Genomic DNA, 20,746 nt, shown 5'->3' on the forward strand with positions numbered 1-20,746 from the left:
AACCATCACCTCTCTCACCCACACATTGAAGTATTAGGAACACTTGTGCCAAGGACCTACTTCCTGAGCTGCCTCCTTTCCTTCTTCAGGGGAGAAGGGGAGATGGGCTGAGCCAAACTAGATGGAGACTGTGCTTTTGTTTCCTGACTGCCCAGACCTGAATAATCAATCACACAGAAACTACATTAATTATAACACTGTTTGACCGATGGTTCACGTGTATTTCTAGCTTGCTCTTGCATCTTAAATTAACCATTTCTATTAGTTTATGTTTTGCCACGTGCCCGTGGCTTTATCTCATTTTCTATGTGTCTTGTTACCTTGGTGGCTGACCTGACTCGGCCTTCTTTTTCTGTTTCTCCACTTATATTTTCCACCTGGTTTTACTCTGTTAAGCCTTTGGCTGAAACATCTCTATTCATTAGCCAATAAATGCAACATATATATAGAAAGACATTCCACATCATTTCCCCCTTTCTGTGTAAATAAAAAGGAAGGTTTTAACTTTAACGTAGTAAAATATATAACAAAGCTGCACCTGAGCAGTGAGGCAGCCACAGGAGAGCCGCAGGGGTGGGAAGTGGAGGGGAGCTGAGCCACAGGAGAGCCGCAGGGGTGGGAAGTGGAGGGGAGCTGAGCTACAGGAGAGCCGCAGGGGTGGGAAGTGGAGGGGAGCTGAGCTACAGGAGAGCCGCAGGGGTGGAAAGTGGAGGGGAGCTGAGCCACAGGCATGAGGACAGGTGGCAGGGAGGCAGGGAGCAGTGGGAGCTGTGATCTGGCCACAGTGGATGGAGAATGTCACATAATTAAAGGAAGGCCCATAAGAGCACATAAGAAAGGATAACAACTGTGTATTGGGGATCACTCGAAATAAGAGCCACTGTGTTCCTCTGCTGTGTGGGCACTGGAGTGAACTGGCCTCCGACTACCAGCCAGGTGAAAGGAGAAAAGGCCTGAGCACGTTTTTGTCTCTGTTTATAACACCTCAGACCACACACTAATGAGCTGGTTCCTAAAAAGCTATTGGCTGAATGAATTCCCGCAACACTAAACCTTTTTTTTTTCTTATCAAAAATATTTAGCCGTGTTAAGAAAAATGTACAGATGTCTTTTTTCTCTTCTTTCTCAGACCTGTAGTCTTTGAGGTGGTTGTGTGTCTTCAGAGACTTAACAATGGTTGTGGGAAGTCAGGCCTCCCATTTTGTAGCATTAGGGTGGGCAGGACACAACCTTTGTCTTATATACTTCTTTCTTGTCCTCTGTTATTCAAACAACATAAACTTGAAAACAGTATCAATGATTTTTGAACACATAATCAAAGACTTAAAAACAACAAGTTGAGCTAAAACTGCCTTTTTTTTTAATGATATCTCTGTTCATTCTTTTTGTTTATTGTGATAGGGTCTGACTGTGTAGCCCAAAATAGGCCAGAATTTTCTATCCTCCTACCTCTCTTTTTTTTAAAAAAAAATAGTTTATTTTTATTTCATGTGGGTTTTTTGTGTTAACTTTGGAGCCTGTCCTGGAACTAGCACTTGTAGTCCAGACTGGCCTCAAACTCACAGAGATCTGCCTGCCTCTACCTCCTGAGTGCTGGGATTGAAGGCTTGCGCCACCACCCCTCAGCCTATTTTGCCTGCTTGTATGACTGTGAAAGTGTCAGATCCCCTGAAACTGGGATCACAAGCCGTTACAAGCTATATGTGGGTGCTGGGAATTGAACCTGTGTCCTCTGGAAGAGTAGCCAGCGCCCAGGAGGCAGAGGCAGGAGTTTGAGGCCAACCTAGTCTACAAGAGCTAGTTCCAGGACAGGCTCCAAAGCCACAAAGAAACCCTGTCTCAAAAAACCAAAAAAAAAAAAAAAATTGGATATAGTGTGGTAATTTAAAAGAATAGAATAAATGTCACATTACATTAACACATGTAATTCTGGACGAGTGGTGATGGTGCACACCTTTAATCCCAGCACTTGGGAGGCAGAGGCGGCAGATCGCTAATTTTGAAGCCAGCCTGGTCCTACAGAACGAGTTCCAGGACAGGCTCAAAAGCTACAGAGAAACCCTGTCTCCAAACAAACAAACAAAACACATGTAATTCAAAGGATGAAAATTTTAAGGTAGAAATCTCTAGAAAGGTTTAGCCCCAAAGATAGCCAGACAGGTAAAACAGCAGTGGGACTCCCTTTCCTCTCCTTGCAGAGTACAGTCCACAGGGATCACATTCAGAGCCCTGCCCAGACCTCTCAGTGATGACAGAAATACACATCGTGTTGCTTTCTTTTCGGGCACTCACACTCAGTGATGTTAGTTTTTTAGATATGTGTCTCGTGTAGGCCAAGCTGACCTGTAACTGATAATAATCTTGCCTATATCTTCCAACCACTAGGATTGCTTGCATATACTATACTATTGGTCTTTTTGGTTTTGTTTCTTCAAAGAGCAACGTCTTAATATTTAACTCATTCAGTCTTCTAACCTGGAATCATCTGCCTCAGACTCCTGGAAGCACCATCAGGTCTAGCCGATCTCCACTTTATACTATAATAGCCACATTGACAGTGTGTAACAAGGCTCTAAAAATATTTGTCTTAATGGCTTTTAATTTTTACTCTGAAGATTGGAAATATTTTTCAACAAGCACAAGGATGCTTTATCATATGATATACTATTGTTTCTGATTATAAAGTGACTTTCTAGCTGGACACAGTAGTATGTCCCTTTAATCCCAGGATTTGGGGAGACAGAAGCAGATAGGTCTCTGTGAGGTGTTGTAGAAGTCCACTTGTGTGTTCCTGACTGCCCAGACTCCTGAAATCACCACATAGAAACCATATTATTTACAATACTGTTTGGCCAATAGCTTAAGCGTATTTCTGGCTAACTCTTATACCCTAAACTAACCCATCATCTCCATTAATCTGTGTATCGCCACGTGGCTGTGGCTTACCGGCAAAGTTTTGGCATGTCTGTCTCTGTCAGTGGCTCCATGGCTTCTCCCTGACTCTGCCTTCTTTCTCCCAGCATTTAGTTTAGCCCCCCAGCTCTGTTCTGCCCTGCTCTGCTATAGGCTCAAAGCAGTTTCTTTATTAACCAGTAGTATTATACACAGCATACAGAGGGGAATCCCACATCAGTGAGGGCAGCCTGATCTATATAGAGTATTCCGTACAGTTAAGGCTGCATAGAATCTGTGTCAAGAAAATACAAAAGAAAAAGGGAAAAAAGGTCTTTCTTTGGTGTGTGCTTGGGGGTTGGGGAGTTTATACTTCAGCTTTAAGCTTCTTTAGTAATTGCAGTATGGTGGTACATTCATATAATCCTAGCAGTTTGGAGGTGGAGGATCATGAGTTCATGTCCATCCTAAACAACATAAAGTGTTGGGGCAGCCTTGTTCTACCAAACAGGTTTGGAACCCTGCTTCAGTCTTTAGAAAATAGTGGTTATGAGAAGACTTTGTGTGAAGCCTCTCAGCTTTGTGTTGTGTGTGTTCTCTCCTAGGTTAACTGGACTCCTGAGGTTAACAGAGAACATTTGCTACAAGGTTTGCTTCCTGGTGTGCAAGTACCAACATCTGTGAAAGATGTGCGCTACTGCCAGGTTTCTTTCCAAGATGACCATGTGTCTCTGGAAAGTGCCTTTACAATCAGGTTTGTGAACTTGTACTTTGAGATGCTTGTTGTGTTTTGAATTATTTGAACTACCACAACAAGATAGTCTTCTGTAGCGCATACATGTGAAAAAAGGTGCTTTTAAGATGAAAAATAAAAACACCTTCTAGTTCTATAAGATATGGTCGATTGTCTTTACAGTGAAGCTTCACTGGACACAGTGGTTAATTGTTGGACTTGGAGAGAGTCCTGCTCTGCAGCCCAGGCAGACTACAAACTCACTGCTGTTTTTGGCCATCACAGAGGCTCTGCGTTAATCTGCTGCTGTTTCAGGCAGTAATTGCTGCTTAGCAGTTCCTGGCCTGCTTCTCTGGCAGTCGTGGCCTGGCAGGAATTCGGTTCCCACAGGCACCAGCTATGTCACTGCAGCCAAGTATAGCTTTTAATTAAATCTACCATTCTCTATATCAATATGACTCGGGAGTCAGAGGCTGGGGTGAAGAGCTGCTGTCTCAGAGGCTGGGTAGCAACTGGCTGGCCTCTCTTTGCTGCCCTCTACAAAGATCCCGTCCTTCCTCCACCAAAACAAAAGACCAAGGCCCTACCTACTAATTCCTGTGTGTGTCTCTGTGGTCTTCCAGATACCCTCTGACTCTCCACCATCATTACTTTCTGTCAACTAGTTGTTAACTCTGCCTGCTGACCCAACGTGGATTTCATTTAATTACTACAAATGCAAACTTGGGATTCACAATGCGATCAAATATCCCACAACAGCCACAGTCCTCCTGCCTCAGCTTTCCAAGTGCTGGGATTACAAGTGGTGTCACTGTATATTGAGTGATAGTGATTAATCTTTATCATGGTTCTAACCTTGCACTTCATTGATCCATTAATAACTGTAAACATCCACCAAAGGAAGGTCCTTCAGTTGAAAGCAACAGAGGCCTGAAACATACAAAAGTGGGATTTTTAGCAGTGAATTTTGAAATGGTCCAATCAAAGTTAATATACACACTCATAGAAAAGAGTAGAGCTTAGTGTAAATGAGCACAGGTCTGGCTTCCTGTACCCGCGCCTTGACCACCCTTTCCAGTCACTCCTAGCATTGTAATTCTTCTACCTCTGTCTGTGCTTTCTCTGCACCAAGAGCAGTTGTTCTGCTCTGACCAAAACTCATCATTAGGATTTATTCTCACCTCTCTTAAAGTAGTTCCTTATTATAATTTATTTTAAAGTAATATAAAGACTATAATGTAACTTTTTTGCAGTCAATAGCTATCTAAGAATGAGAGGTTTGGAGATGCTGCTGCTGTGTCTGACTTAGGACATTGCATGTGTGTAGTGAGCTGCTGTATCTGACTTAGGACATTGCATGTGTGTAGGGAGCTTCTGCTGTGTCTGAGCTAGGATATTACATTGTGTGTAGGGAGCTGCTGTGTCTGAATTAGGACATTGCATGTGTGTAGGGTGCTGCTTTGTCTGAATTGGGACATTGCATGTGTGTAGCTGTTATGTCTGACTAGGGCATTACAATTATATTGCTCTTCACCTTTTCTGCAATTAATTAAAGCCTTTAACCAAACCAATTCTAGACCACTTCCTGATGAACCCAAGCATTTAAAATGTGAGTTAAAAGGAGGAAAAACGGTGCAGATGGGCCAAGAGCTTCAGGGAGAAATAGGTTAGTATACCTATTTCTATTACCTACTTTTTACCTACTTTTTTTATTTTGTCTTTCATTAGTGTTTTAAAAATGGATGGTCTGAAAGATACTTTTTGGCACATATTGTAACTCAGTTTTATAAGATACCTTGTTTAAAAATCTTGCCCCTCCCTTTTTTTTCCAGGAAATACAGTCAGTGTTAAGGTGTGAATGAACTGAGTTGATTCCTGTGAGGTTTTATGTTTTCTTATAGCTACGAAATTCAATACTATTAAATATTTCCTTTAAATTTTAACTATGAAAAAGTCCGTTTGAGGCATTGGGATGTAACTCATTTGTAGAGCGTATCTGCCCTGTATGCGGGCCCATGTTCAGTCCCTAACACCTCACAAATAAGAATAGTATTAACAGTGATGTATCTCAGGACTTAAAAGTCACTTGGTTCATAGCAGTATTTAGATATTTCTGCACAGGTAATACAGTTTTAATGATTAGAAGAGGAATAAGTATAACCGTCAGTTATCTATGTATGACAGTAAATTAAAAGTTCAAAGTATACTTTATGTATAAGTTCTATCTTTAAAAAGATTTTAACTTGAAGTTTTTTTCTTTTTCAAGTTGTTATGGTTGCAGATCAGTATGGAAATCAGATTTCAGCATTTTCACGAGATTCTTTATCTGCTTTGTCGATTGCTGGAGTTGGACTTGATAAGTCTAACTTGAAAACCACGCTGGAGGTAAAACTGCCGTATAAAACTACCTTATAAAACTGGTTTTGTATGTGACAAAAGCTGGAGAAAAAATGAAGATGATAAAAGTGACTTTAAATATACTATTTTTCATTTTTCAAAAACGGTGTTTTATCTGTATGTTTATATGTACTACACATGGCTAAACGCTTGACGTAGCGCACGTGTGGCGATCAGAGGAGAGCTGTGGGATCCCGAATACTGAACTCGGACTTGGCGGCCGGTTCTTTTTTGACCTGATAAATCACCTTGCGAGCCTTAACCTTGTACCTAAGTTCTTCATAGAAATTAAAACTGTTATTTAAAAAATTGTAAGGGTAGCATTTGTGAGGCCCAGAGCTTTCAATTTTCACCTTTGCAAGCGAAAGTAGCCAGAATAGCAGACGTTTCCTCTGATCCCATCATCACTTTCAGCCATCATCGTGTTCCCTTTGACATTTCCCTTTGGAGCAAGTGTTCACTGTGAGTGTTTAAATACACACATGCTGACCTGTGTGTGCACAAGTTGTCGTTGTTACAGTGTTCACTGTGAGTGTTTACACACACATGCCAACCGTGTGTGCACGATATGTAAATTTTCAGTTAGGCGCTTACTCCCTGCATTAAAACTGGATCCTGAGGAGAAAACTCACTGTATGACTTTGCCCTGTGCTGTTAATTCAATCTAGCTTGAAAAGCAAAGGCCCTGGTAGAATTCTTGGAACTTAAAACAAGCATAAAGCACTCTTCTTAAGAAGGGCATAGCCAGCATCAGATAAAAGAACGTTCTGGAATTAGGTCCTGACGAAACCTGCCAGGCAGTGTAGGTTAGAAAAAGGAGTTCTCCCAGATGTACAGAATTTGATTCGTCGACTGCAGTATGCTTTTTACTTGGCAGGATAACCATGAGAATAGCCTCCTTTGCTGCCTTTCCTCGCTGGTCTCTGCCTTTTCTCTTAGGCTGTTGTGTTTGTGTGAAGTCTGCTCTTCCCGACCTCAGAGCACCCTGTCATCTCCCTTCAGTTCTGTGTGCTGCTGAGATGAGAGGGTGAATGCTCGACTGCTGTTGCTATGAGTAGGCAGTCTGCTTCTTGTCACCCTGTGGACCCATGGGCTCGGGGTCCTCTCGTCTTTGATCTCATTGGTCCTGAAATGTAACCTGCTGTTGTATACTTTGAGTACTCCCAGGTCATTAGATCACTTGCATCAGCACATAAACATGCTTGTAGTATGGCTCATCTTAAAAAGTTCCCTTTGACACACAAGTGGTGCATAGGCACCCACGCACATAAAAATTAAATAGGTCTTCTCTGTCTCTCTGAGAGCTATGGCTCAACAACTTCAGACAGGCCGTAATTCTTGTCCTTGGGCATCTGTGAGCATCTCAATAACAGTCTCTTTGCCTGGACACTAGCACTGACCAACTGTCTGCCAAGAAAGATAATTGCAGGGGGCAGATTTCTAAGTTTATTCAAGGACCTTGTTAAGAGAGTCAGGGTATTGACTGTGATTACTTTCTTGCCAGAATCATGTCCTGTTGGGAAGAGTCATCCAGTATACCAGTGCATAGGGGAAATTGGGCCCAGTAAACAATTAACACACTAAGTGCTGTGGGGAAAACCCCTGAGCTGTAATGTGAGGGAAAGAGCTCTTCACACAGCAGTCTGCAGTGAGGACAGCTAGCACACTCCTAAATAAGGGATCGCCATCAGATGTGCATCTCTGGTGACAGTATTCCTCGTCGCCTTGCTAAGTGAGTCCGTCCTCCATGAGATGAGCATCTCTGATGGGCTGACCCCTGAAGTGCATGCTGAACTCTCACTGCGTATCTCTGTCCCTAGCAATTTAGGACATGGGATCAGTAATAGCCACTATTCGAATGTGAGTACTTTTGTGTTCTTTCTGGTCTAGAACCAGTTTAGTCATAGTGCAAAGGTTATTAGCTAGTTTCAGTGACTCAGTGGGGTGTGGTAACCATTATTGTGAATAATTGGTAAGCAGCAGCAAAAGCCCTAGTCCATCTACAAGTCAGTGCGAATATCACCTTGACCAAGGGAAGAGCAGGCAAAAAACTAGTAAAGATAACAGTATTTTACTACGTAGGGTGTTCAGAAAAGGCCATTGTTGTTAAATTAAGATATCATCTATAGAAATATCTAAAGAAAAGCCATATGGAAAAAAAATTACAAACTGAGGCGCAAACACAAGAGCCAAATGCTTGCTTTAAAGAAAAGCACAAATACAGATTGAGGATCCCTAATATAAAATTTGAAATGTTCTGAAATCCAAAGAATTTTGACTACCAAAATGACACTCAAAACATTGCTGGGTTTTGGAGTATCTCATATTTATACATTAGAAATATTTTGGGAGGGATTGGGGAGGTGCCAGACAAGGTGTTTCTGTGTAGTGCTGGCTGTCCTAGAACTCACTCTGTAGACCAGGCTGGCCTTTAACTCACAGGGGTCTGTCTGCCTCTGCCTCCTAGTGCTGGTATTGAAGGTGTGCACCATCAGTGCCTGGCTACATTAGGAATCTTAACCAATTCATGCAAATATTATGAAATTCAGAGAGCTCTGGCCAGACTGGGTGTAGCATAGTGGAACATGCCTTTAACCCCAGCCCTAGGGAGCATGCATAGATAGACAAATCTATTTAAATTCGAGGAGTACCTGGGAATCTCAAGACTAACTTGGTCTAAATAGTGAAGTTCCAGACCAGAGCTACATAGATTCTATCTCACACAAACAAATAAATTTAGAGAACTCCAAAATTTGAAATATTTGGTTTTAAGCATTTTGATCAAAAGATAGCCTGTACAAGAAAAGGGTAAATTAGGAGAAGATACGGTAAAAAGTTATATTCACAGTGTTTTAGATCTTTGTCATTGATATAAGAGAAATAGCAGTAGGTGAATGATGCAACCATTTTTTTAAACTAAGCAACAACATGTGTTTTCTCACTGTGTTTTTCTTCACTAGACCAAGACACAGAGTATAATTGTACGAGGCATCAGATTCATCCCAGGTCCTCCTGGACATAAGGATCTTTGTTTTACTTGGCGAGAGTTTTCTGACTTTATTCGTGTGCACCTCATTTCTGGACCTCCAACCAAGCTGCATCTTATCGACTGGCCAGAGCTAAAAGAGGTATGCAGCTTCATGTGTCTTCACGGAATAGTTAATAGTGCAGGCTCTTTGCTTTCAGAGCCTTAATGGACTAGAGATAGATTTTGTTTTAAAAGAAATAATAATTGTAGCTAGTAGTAGCAAAACAAGTTAAGTATCAGTTAACTGATTTTTGCTAAATTTGTTTCTTTGTCTTATATAGTAATATAAAATTTTTATTGCAGGTTTTTTTCTTCTTTTGAGGATTAGTCTGTTTGTGTGTGAGGTTGTGTGTCTAAGAGAATGTGCACTGGTATGCACATGTGCCAGAGTGTACACACGGGACAGAAGAGGTCAGCATGGCTGTCTTCCTCTGTCACTCTGCCTCCTCCTTTGAGGGTATGGTATCTCCCTAAACCTGGAACTTGTCTTTGCTAAGCTGGCAGCCAGCAAGCCCCAGAACCATCCTGGCTCTGCCTCCCTCATAGCTGAGGTTACAGGTGTGTGTTAAACTCCCATGTGGTTGCTGGGAAATTAACTTAGGACCTTTGGGAGAGCAACCAGTGCTCTGAACTGTTCAGCCATCTCTCCAGTCCCTAGCAATGTTTTTAATAGTTAGCCATCTCTCCAATCGTGTTGAAGTTCTTGTAAAGCATATTTGAAAAGTCAGATCATTGGACCAATACAAATGAACTTTTATGAAAATACTTAAGTCTTAAGTACTCATTTTCCAAACATCTAGCAAATCTTACCGCTGTTGATTTCACTTACTGATAATTTCAGAATCCAGTGAATTTGGACTGTTGGATGATGGCACATAGCTCCAATCTCAGCACTCAGAGTTAGAAGCAGGGTGATTTCTGTGAGTTCAGGGCCAGCCTGAATCTAGTTTTAAAAAATTAATCACTTTTTTTAAAGATTTATGTATTTATTATGTGTACAGTATTCTGCTGCATGTATGCCCACAGGCGAGAAGAGGGCACCAGATCTTATTATAGGTGGTTGTGAGCCACCATGTGGTTACTGGGAATTGAACTCAGGACCTCTGGAAGAGCAGGCAGTGCTCTTAACTGCTGAGCCGTCTCTCCAGCCCCAAATTTTGAACATTTTGTTGATCAATAAAAATTGTACATACTTAAAATGTTTAATGTGAAATGACAAAATAGATTTAATGATAATATATATATTAGCTTATGTACTGTTCTATAGTGATGACATTTTTAAAATGCAGTGGGGTTTTTTTGAGAATTTTCTTTACAAAACATTGTGTTTTAATCATTTATGCTCACTTCCTTTAACTCAGTAGTTTTCAACCTGTGGGTCACACCCCTTTAGAGAATTGAATGACCCTTTCACAGGGGTTGCTAAGAGACCAGAAAACATAGATAAAGTTTATACTACAATTCATAAGTAGCAAAATTACAGTTATGAAAGAATTTTATGGTTGGGGGTCACCACAACATAAGGAATTGTATTAAACGGTTGCAGCATTAGGAAGTTTGAGAGCCATTGACTTAACTCTTTACAGATCAATACGCATCTCCAACTTAATATCCTTTTTTAAGAAATAGCCTACCACCAGCTCATTTTGTGCTTCCCGTAGACTTGCGTATTTGAATCACCCCTGGAGTGTGGTCGACCTAACAGGTGCCTCATCCTTAAAGAAAACTTACTTTACCTCTCCCAGAAGCTGTCTGCTGTCAGTAGTTCCTCCATCAGTAATGGAGGCGCATGAGCCCCTCTCCTCCATACTGGAATGGCGGCTGGTTTGGTCTTCCACAGCTTTCATGCTGGCACCCACAGCTGCTTGAGTTCATGAGTGTAACAGTCCTGTCAAGTTCAGAAGATACTGTTTCACCTAGGTCCTTCCCAGGCTCTGGCTTTTAGTCTTTATGCCCTCTTATCCATAATGGTTCCTCAACCTTGATGGGGAGGGAGTATGGAATAGAGATGCCACAATTATGGCGGAGCACTCCACAGATACTTTGTCTCTGTACTTAAACCACTTGTAAGTTTCTGCAGTAAAATACCATCCACAAGGAAATTTCTCTGAGTCTGAAAGCTGCACTAATAAATGGGTATGGAGATAGAAACGTAGAAGCCAGTTTGATACTATGTCCATTTAGCAGAATAAGAATAGTGGTCTCACCCCTGTGGCCCATGAGTTCACCAGCCATGGATTTCTTTTTATAACTACTTAAGTTTAGTTTTATAAAAGAAGAAAACAATTTGAAAAAAAAGCCATGTAAAAATACTGCAATAATTTCAGGATTTTAATTAATGAGGATAGTAATGTTATAAATAACAAGAACAAGCATATGATTTAAACAGACTTGAGCCAGTGAATTGGATGGTAAATATTAAGAATATCCCAAACCCATCCCAATGTTAGTCTAGACTCTAGTAGAGTAGATATGTTGGCTTTGAGAGAACAAAGACACAACATTCTCTAGAACTCAGATTCTTGACCATCAGTGCCTTCCAGTCTCCCCATCTTTCTTACCTTCCCCTTTCCCATAATGCTTTTCTGTGTAAGTACTTTAAGTTTGGCACAGCTTTCTTTTTTATTATTGGGAAGTTGTGTTTAATGTTTAGACATTACTACAAAATGCCTGTAATCAGCACTTGAGAGGATCCCGAGTTCAAATCCAGACTGAACTGTGTTGTGAGACCCTGTCTGTAGGCTGACTTCCTCTGTTCTGCCAACTGGGTTCCCAAATAAACACACAGAGACTTAATATTAATTATAAATGCTTGACTGATAGCTTAGGCTTGTTACTAACTAGCTCTCACATTTTAAATTAACCCATTCTTATTCCTTTACTTGCTGTCACATGGCTGTTGACTTGTCACCCTTTTAGACACATCCTGCTTCTTTTGCATGGCTGGTAACTCTTGAGACTTTGCCCTTCTTTTTGTCAGTATCCTTAGTCTGGCTCTCCTGCCCATTCTCTTCCTGCCCAGCTATAGGCCAGTTAGCTCTTTATTAACCAGTGAGAGTAATATATACTTAGAGTGTAGAAAGAAAAGAAAGAAGAAACAGAATAAGGGGCTAAAGAGATGGTTCATTGGTGACAAATACTGTGTGCAGGTTTATACATATGAATTTAAGTAATCTTGGAGGCTGGAGATAGATCCCCTGGAGCTAGAGTTATAGGATTACACAGGAGCTAAGAGCCAAACTTGGATCTTCTGAAAGAGCAGTAAGCCCCACAACTCCAACACAAAAGTATCTATACTCTCAACTTTTCTGTAGTTTGTTTGTTTTTTGGTTTGGAGGGGTTTATTTATGTATTTATTTTGTGGCATTTATTTGGGAGGGGGATTACAAGCATGCATACACCAAGTATGTAGGAGATCAGACAGCCATAGTTCTTGGCCAAGTTTCCTCATGAGAAGTGGATCTTAAATCTGTAAAAACCAGTTAGTGAGTCTTGTAGCATTCATTTGACTGTTACACCAACAGGCCCATCTTTTCAGGCCAGTCATTCCTGTATTTGTAGCCTTCACAGCTAGGCAAGACTGTTGATCTTTTCTCCCCCAGCAGCCTGCAGATCACTTTTCTGATCCTAGACTGCAGGGCAGAAGCTTCCAGGTTAGTACCAACTTGATTTCTCTACGTCCGGTGGCCAGAATGTTTGGTACCTTCAGAAATAAGGTCTTACTTCAAGTTCTTTTGGACAGCAAGAATCAGTGGCAGTAGCTTGTATTTTTCTGAGGGTCTCCTGAACACTCCTGACTTAGCAGCTTGAAAGGAGGTGATGAAGACTTTTTAAAATTGACTTTCTTAACTGTGTGTGCTAGCATTTCCCCACTATCCCAGCACTTGGGAGTTAAAAAGCGTAGGATCACTAGTCTAAGCCATCCTCTACTACGTAGCCAGGGTCTATATTTTAAAAAAGGAAAATGGCTGACAGTGGTAGTGTGACATGCTATTAATCCCAGCACTTGGGTGTTGGAGAAGGCCGGTTGTTGGCTCCCGGCCACCCAGCTAGCTTAGACCTGAAATAATCACACAGAAACTGAATTAATTAAATCACTGTTTGGCCCATTAGCTCTAGCTTTTTATTGGCTAACTCTTATATTAATTTAATCCATTTCTGTTAATCTGTATATTATTCTATTAATCTGTGGCCTACCAGGTAAAGTTCCCAGCATCTGTCTCCAGGGGTTCCATGGGTTCTCTCTAACTGTCTTCCTCCTCCCATGCTATAGGCCAAGTCAGTTTCTTTATTCATAAGCCAATAAAAGCAACACATAGACAGAAGGACCTCCCACACCATTTTCCCTTTTCTGTTTAAACAAAAAGGAAGGCTTTAACTTTAATTAAATATAACAAAACAGGTATCAAATAAGAATTACAGTTACTATATTTATATCTACTTTATCTTTTATCATAACTAAGGAAAATTATAACTATAAATTCTTCAACTCCAATAAAGACTCCAGAAGGATATGATATTACCTAAGTAAACAGGAAGTACATTGCAAGTAACTTCCAAAATCCTAGAATTGACAGAGACACCTCGCTACCTGGACAGTCACCCAAAGTTTTTCTGTGCTGTTGGGGCATCCATCTTCCGCCTACAGGCCAGTAGTATCCAGCAGACTTTTCCACGAAGTAGGAAATGTCAAAGACAGTTCCATCTATACTGGCAGTTTGTCCATCACATTTTTCTGTGTCCTGTGGAATGTCTAACAGACTCTTTCATGAAGCAGGAACCCCAAAGGATCTTCTCACCTTTAGACAAGTTCAGCAGTCATTTTCTGCAGGTTCTGCATGTCCAGTTTATCAAGCAGTCCAGGCAAGAGAAGTTTGCCAAATGGTCAGCCAACTCCATAAGGGATCAATGCCCATCATCTTCTTGTAGTTGCTTGGTTCTGCCAGGAACAGATGTATCTCACTGTCATGAAAAGTCTTAAGTTTTTAAACATTTTAAATGCCATATTTTGAAGGTCTCTGAAAGGTTTGAAGAATACCTATCAAACTGAAATATATCTTTATACATCTAGGAAATCAACTAACATGACTACAAGCTTGACTATTATAGATGGTTATCTATTAACCTATATTTTTAATTATATATTACATTTTTTAATGAACTACACAATCACAATACCTTAATCAAAGCATCAATACACATATAACAAGATTGGCCTTAAATTTGTATTAATAAACCAAGATCTATACCAATGCAAATCTCTATAGCATATCCCCCTTTAAATGTAAAGAAGCATTTAGAAAGAGTATTTGGGAATATGGGTGTAGTTTTGTCCAAACTTCTTTGTGTCTAGGATTACTTTTTAAGCTTTCTCAGGTTTTTATGTGGATGTAGTTACCCACATTGGTGTGCCAATCTGTTGGAGAAGGCCACTTGTTGATTCCTGACCGCCTGGTTAGCTTAGACCTGAAATAATCACACAGAAACTGAATTAATTAAATCACTACTTGGCCCGTTAGCTCTAGCTTCTTATTAGCTAACTCTTATATTAATTTAACCCATTTTTGTTAATCTGGATATCATCATGTACCTGTGGCTTACCGGGTAAAGTTCCCAGCATCTGTCTCCAGGGGCTCCATGGGTTCTCTCTGTCTTCCTCCTCCCATGCTATAGGCCAAGCCAGTTTCTTTATTCATTAACCAATAAAAGCAACACATGAACAGAAGAACCTCCCACACCACTTGCGTGTCTACATTACAATTCCAGGACAACCAAAGTTGTTTAGCTAGAACTGTCTCTTGTCTCTCAGCAACAAAAAGAACAACAAACCAGTGTACTCTTACCAGTTTTCAAGAATAGATTACATTATTAGCTGTGGAGCCATGCCTTACAACAATATACTTACTTAGTCCTTCTTTCTAAAGTTTTACATCCTTTGTCCTGCAGTTCACAAAAATCTTCTGTCCCCACCCCTGAGTATGAGGGCTGTAGACGTGAACCACCATGCCCAACTATAACCTTCACTTTTGGGTGAAGGACAATGAATTTGTACAACCGAGTAGTGATCCCGGGGAAGAACTGAGTCAGCTAAGAAGAGCTCATACCTGTGCTCATGCCTGATTAATGAGAAAACAGAAATTGGTTATGATAATTTGTTCTCAAAAATGGGTGATTCCTTGTTTCTTCATTATATAATAATGTGTTGAATAAAGGCTTCATGGATAAGGTAGTGCATTTATTTTTATTTGGGAACATATTATATAAACTTCAAACATTTTATACCTCTTGACGCTAATGAAGAATTTAATGATGTATTCTGGAATAGTGTACTTTTGAGGAAAGAAGTTCATACTACTGGGTACAATGTAAAGAGTAGTGACAGCTTATTAAAAATTATTGTAAGTTTATTTTTAGATACTATAAATTATCAACAGGAACTTTGAAATAAAATCTGAAACTGAATTACTTATCAATATATTTTAAGTAAATGAGGCTGGAAACATAATCATTTAATGTCTGACCATTCTAGAAGTTCCTAACTCAATTGTTGCTCTCTCTCGTGGGTGCTAAGCAGAAAGGGAAACTGAAAGATCAGCTAGTGTGGTCATTAGGAGAAATTGTGTTACTGTATTATCTTAGTCAGATGTGTGCTTCTATGGTCAGCCACTTTCATAAAGGAAAACATTTAACTGAGGGAACATGGTGGCATGTCGGCAGTCATGATGCTGGAGAAGTGGTTGGACATTCTACGTCTGGGTCTGCAGGCAACAGAAAGAGAGACTCTGGACTTGGAACAGGCTTTTGGAAACCTCAAAGGCCACCACGCGACAGCACTTCCTTATCCTTAACAAGACTACACCTCTTAACATTGTCTCTGGTGACTCTGTATGCCTATGGGTGGAAGGTATTCTCCTTCAAATCGCCACATATATGCATGTATTATTCAATTTTATAAATGAGAAAGCGAAAATATTAACTTGCTAAAACGTAAAAGTGACAATGTTCAGAGACATTTGATGTTGGAATTTGTCATTTTCCACTATTCTGGAAAATTACTGTAGCATCAATTAAAGTCTTAATTACTGAGAAACACTCTTTAGAAGCAGTTAGGGTGGGGCTGGACTGATGAGCCCCATCTGCACCCATGTTTAGGAAGCAGAGTGGGCTGGGACTAGCGGGTGTGCTTGTATCCACATTTAGGAAGGCTTGCCTGCACCCACGATGCAGGTTAGACTACATAGTGAGACTCACACCAACAGTAGAGTGGACAGTCTGTAAAACTATCAGTGATTTATAAATCTAAGCTGTTGATCATCTTTGGTGATAGTCATCTGTAGCCTTGTAAACCAAGCATTGTTTATAACCACTGTCGAGATTCTTATTTGTTTGTTTAACTTATCCATAGAAAAGCATTACATTTTCTTCCATTTTTGGCAGCCTACAACCTAGTTTGTTTAATTAGTTAACTCAGATGAGACAGGAGGGTAGAGGAAGTAAAAGATACATGGATAGGAGTGAGATCATCAGTCAGCTTCCATGTTTTTACTCTTTTATTTCTCTCCCACTTAAGTTTTAAAATCTTAACATGAAGCCTGGCAGTGGTAGCACATGCCTTTAATCCCAGCACTCGGGAGGCAGAAGCAGGTGGATCTCTGTGAGTTTGAGGCCACACTGGTCTATAAAAGCTAGTTTCAGGACAGGCTCCAAAGCTACAGAAAAACCAACCAACGAGCAAACTAACAAATAAATAAGTAAATAAAATCTTACATGAGATTGATGCTTTTGTGTGGTATTTTGCTTAACAATGTGTCCTTTGAATAAATCTATTAATACATCACTACATGGATTTCGGGAGTTGCACAAGCTTTCCTTACTTGCCAGAGAGAAAACAAGAAGCATTTGTACTTTTGGAATAGATTGTTAGTATCATCTTTAATTAGGGGCTAAAAGTCATTGCTAAATGCCATTATGCAAAAGCTTGAAAATTGATGGAAGTGTTAAAACTACAGATTGGTGCTACAAGCAAATAATGTCAAATGCTGTTTATCTTTTTAACAGATTATTAATCTTTCCTATAAAATGGTCATTTGTGATACTTAAATTGGCTTTCTAGGTTTATTTTCAATGATGAAAGAAGCAATTTATAAATATAACATTACTATAAAAGTAATCATTGACACATACTTGTTTGTGTTTACTAAAATGTTTGTATCTGTTTCAGTCCATGCCAGTGATCAATGGAAGACAGTTACCCAACCCTCTCATTGTTCAACTTTGCGACCAATGGGATAATCCTGCGTTGGTCTCAAATGTTAAAATAAGTCTCATAAAAACTAGCAATTTAAAGGTAAGTTTCAAACTTCCTTAGATATCGTTCACTGAAAGTTTGTATTTCAGAGCTTGAGAGTAGGCTCGGTAGTTAGTAGCAGTTGCTGCTCTCACAGTGGACACAGGTTCAGTTCCTAGCATCTATAACTTCGGTCACAGAAGATCTGGTGCCCTCTTCTGGCCTCCACAGGCATGAAAGTGGAACATAGACGACATTCATGCAGACAAAAACACCCAGACACATAAAATAAAAATCAATTAAGACAGTGTAGTTCAGCAGGAAAGCTTTTTGTTTAATCTCTAGCCCCTCCTCCTCCTTGTACTCCTCAAAAATCAGCATTTTATCCTCATGATAGTATCAGGCGTCACATTTCCTTCTCTTTTAAAAAATGCAATCTTTATTAGTGTTTAATATAAATCAGAGTCTTTTTACTTGGTAAAGTGAAGTTTATAGTTTATAACCAAAATAGTAAGGTGCCATCATTGCACAGTTAGGATGGTTCCTCTCTTCTTACAAAGAGATGCCTGGTCCTGGACAGAGCTGCTAGACATGGGCTGGATTGGTGTCTGGGGTGATGGTCCTCTGCTCCTCACTCTTCACATAACACATAACACATAATCCAAGTATTAACTGTTACCATGTACATTGGGAGAGCCAACTGTTCATCGAGTAGAAACTTCAGGCACCTTGTGCAAGTTGGAGGCCCTTTTTACTCTAAGATTAAAGAAGAGAAGCTTCCAGTTCTTATACATTTTTTTTTAATTTTTACAATGCACCAATAGATTGAAGGAAGTTAATGGCTCACTTGTTGCCAATCAGTTCCAAGAATGCTCCTGAGATTATGTTCAGATAGTCTGGAGTATCTATCCAGATATGTTTAATAAATATAATAGCATAACTGATACTGTACAAAACTGGCAGAGCTCTTGAATTTAATTAATTCAGACAGAATCCCAGCCCACATTTCCCAGGATCTTACAAGTTGATTCTAAAAGCTGATGTGGGAAATTAAAGCACAAAAAAAAAGGGATATGATATTTATATGTGTCCCAGTTAAGTGATGAGAATCAAGATTTTTTTTTTGCTGTTTTTTTGTGAGTTTTTGTTTGTTTATTTGTTTTTTGAGACAGAGTTTCTATGTGTCAAAGTCCTGACTGTCCTGAAACTCACTCTGTGAACCAGACTGGCCTTGAACTCACTGAGATCCACCTGCCTCTGGTGGGCATGCCTTTAATCCCAGGGAGGCAGAGATCTCGGTGAGTTTGAGGCCAGCCTGGTCTACAGAGTGAGGTCCAGGAAGGTTCCAAAGCTACACAGAAACCTTGTACTGGGGGTGGGGTGGGGTGGGGTGGGGTGGGGTGGGGGGTACAAAACAAATGAAAACTTAAGACATAACCATTACTAGGAGAAGTGGCCACTGACAATCTGTTAAGCATTGGTTATTACTGTGTAGGTAGTCTTGCATCAATGATCATAAAAGCACACATGCCCAAATGAATAAGCAGCAAGCACGGTAAAGGAAAAAGAATGAGAATAGTTTGTGATGCCCACACTTGAGTATATGTGTGTGTGTGTGTGTGTGTGTGTGTGTGTATTTCTCCTATGCTTTCTCCTGTACTTCCCAGGTACAAATAATTTATTTCACATTTAGCTGATGTCAATACAACCAACATAGAATTCTGCAACTTGATTACATTTTGAATGATTTTAGAGCATATGATTACATGTTTTTCAACTAATTTTAGGTTTAAAAATTTTACTTGCAAATATAGCTTAAAATAACATTTTAGAAACATGGTAATAGAAAAGAACCTGATAGATTTCTAGAATCTCTCTCTCTGTCTCTCTCTCTCTCTCTCTCTCTCTCTTTTGTTTTTTTGTTTTTTTGTTTTTCTTTGTTTTTGACACAGAGTATTCTCTGTGTAGCTCTGGCTGTCCTAGAACTCTTGTAGACCAGGCTGACCTCCAGCTTACAGAGATCTGCCTGCCTCTGCCCCCTGAATGCTAGAATTAAAGATGTGCCGCTTCTACCCAGCTGATTTCTAAAATTGTCTAATCAACCCTTTTATTTTGTCTTATTTGTAGCTAATACCTTCAAACCAGCAGCATAAAACAGATGATAAGGGCAGAGCTAATTTGGGGGTATTCACTGTTTTTGCTCCAAGGTAAGAACTGAAAGTTTTATGGTTTTACAGAGATTGATTTTTCTTATAATTTCTGAATTTAAGATTAATAACTGTTTAGTGTTAGACAAGAATTGTAATGGGGTAGGAATAATAATGTTAATTTTTATATTATCTGTGAAGTTCTCAGTTGTGACAATGTAATTTGAACACTGCCGCTCTTTTTTCTCATTGTTGTTAGGGGAGAACACACTCTGCAGGTTAAAGGCGTCTATAATAAGAGTGCTATAGAAGGACCTACAATTCAGTTAATGGTTCTTCCAGACCCTGAAAAGCCCATTCGTCTCAATGTTAAATATGATAAAGATGCCTCTTTTATAGCAGGTGACATATTCACGGGTAAGTACCAAAAAGTATTAATAAACCTTTAGTGATAATGTTCCTTATAGTATTATTAATGGGATAAATTATGTTTGGTGTTCAGCATGATTTAAAAAAAAAAGACATGCATGTCATTACTTTTAAATGATAAAGAAAACATATGACTGAGCAATTCTTCCCCTCATCCTGTTGTTTCATAGTCTTTTACTTTAAGAATGACTGAAAGTCCATGTATAAAATGGTAATCTGAGGTATTTCAAATGGGAGCCAAAGACTGATGTAGCACTTTGGAGCTGAGGCCAAAGGATTGCAGCGAATTTGGGCCAACTTTGGCTACAGAGTGAAACTGTCTTGCAGGAATGAAAAACAAAACAAAGAAATAAGAACTAAATGGTAACTAGTATGTAGCTCAACTCTGTTACATATGCTTTTATGTTATCTTAAAGCCATTGATAGGTAGAAATAAATTGCATCCAGATGTATTAAAATGTTTCAGAACAATAACCATCCATTAAATAACTACTCAGAGTCTTTGTTTTAGTCATGAATTAGTACAGTTTTAGGTAAATACAGACTAATGTAGGACGTGACTCAGTAATCATATTCTTTGACTATTGTTCTTTATTCAAGCATTTTCTACAAAACTTCTCTGTTCTTGAAGAAGTGAATGCCTGTATGTACTTAGATGTGTAAAAGAAGCGCGCCAAAAGTTATGGTTAAAATCGTTTGACAGTAGCTTTTAGTAATTAAAATACACATATCCATAGTTTTTATACTTCATAAATTTTGTGCTCAATCTGGGCAAAATAAAACTTTTTTCTTTGAATTTATAAAGTATAACAGGTACAAAATGTTATGTATAG

At 39.6% G+C, this 20,746-nt stretch overlaps 1 protein-coding gene across 1 annotated transcript in view; it reads left to right on the top strand.

The window, feature by feature from the left end:
- Smchd1 (structural maintenance of chromosomes flexible hinge domain containing 1) overlaps positions 1-20,746 on the top strand; it is a 154,911-nt gene that overhangs the window by 86,670 nt on the left and 47,495 nt on the right. Inside the window, exons 26-32 of the mRNA XM_048436062.3 lie at positions 3,498-3,646; positions 5,203-5,291; positions 5,892-6,010; positions 8,983-9,150; positions 17,272-17,397; positions 19,465-19,544; positions 19,744-19,901. Of these exons, the coding sequence (XP_048292019.3) occupies positions 3,498-3,646; positions 5,203-5,291; positions 5,892-6,010; positions 8,983-9,150; positions 17,272-17,397; positions 19,465-19,544; positions 19,744-19,901 (889 nt within the window). The remainder of the gene's footprint in view (positions 1-3,497; positions 3,647-5,202; positions 5,292-5,891; positions 6,011-8,982; positions 9,151-17,271; positions 17,398-19,464; positions 19,545-19,743; positions 19,902-20,746) is intronic.

This window comes from Myodes glareolus, chromosome 27 (genome assembly GCF_982192425.1).
Source record: "Myodes glareolus chromosome 27, mMyoGla1.1, whole genome shotgun sequence".
Taxonomy (NCBI): domain Eukaryota; kingdom Metazoa; phylum Chordata; class Mammalia; order Rodentia; family Cricetidae; genus Myodes; species Myodes glareolus.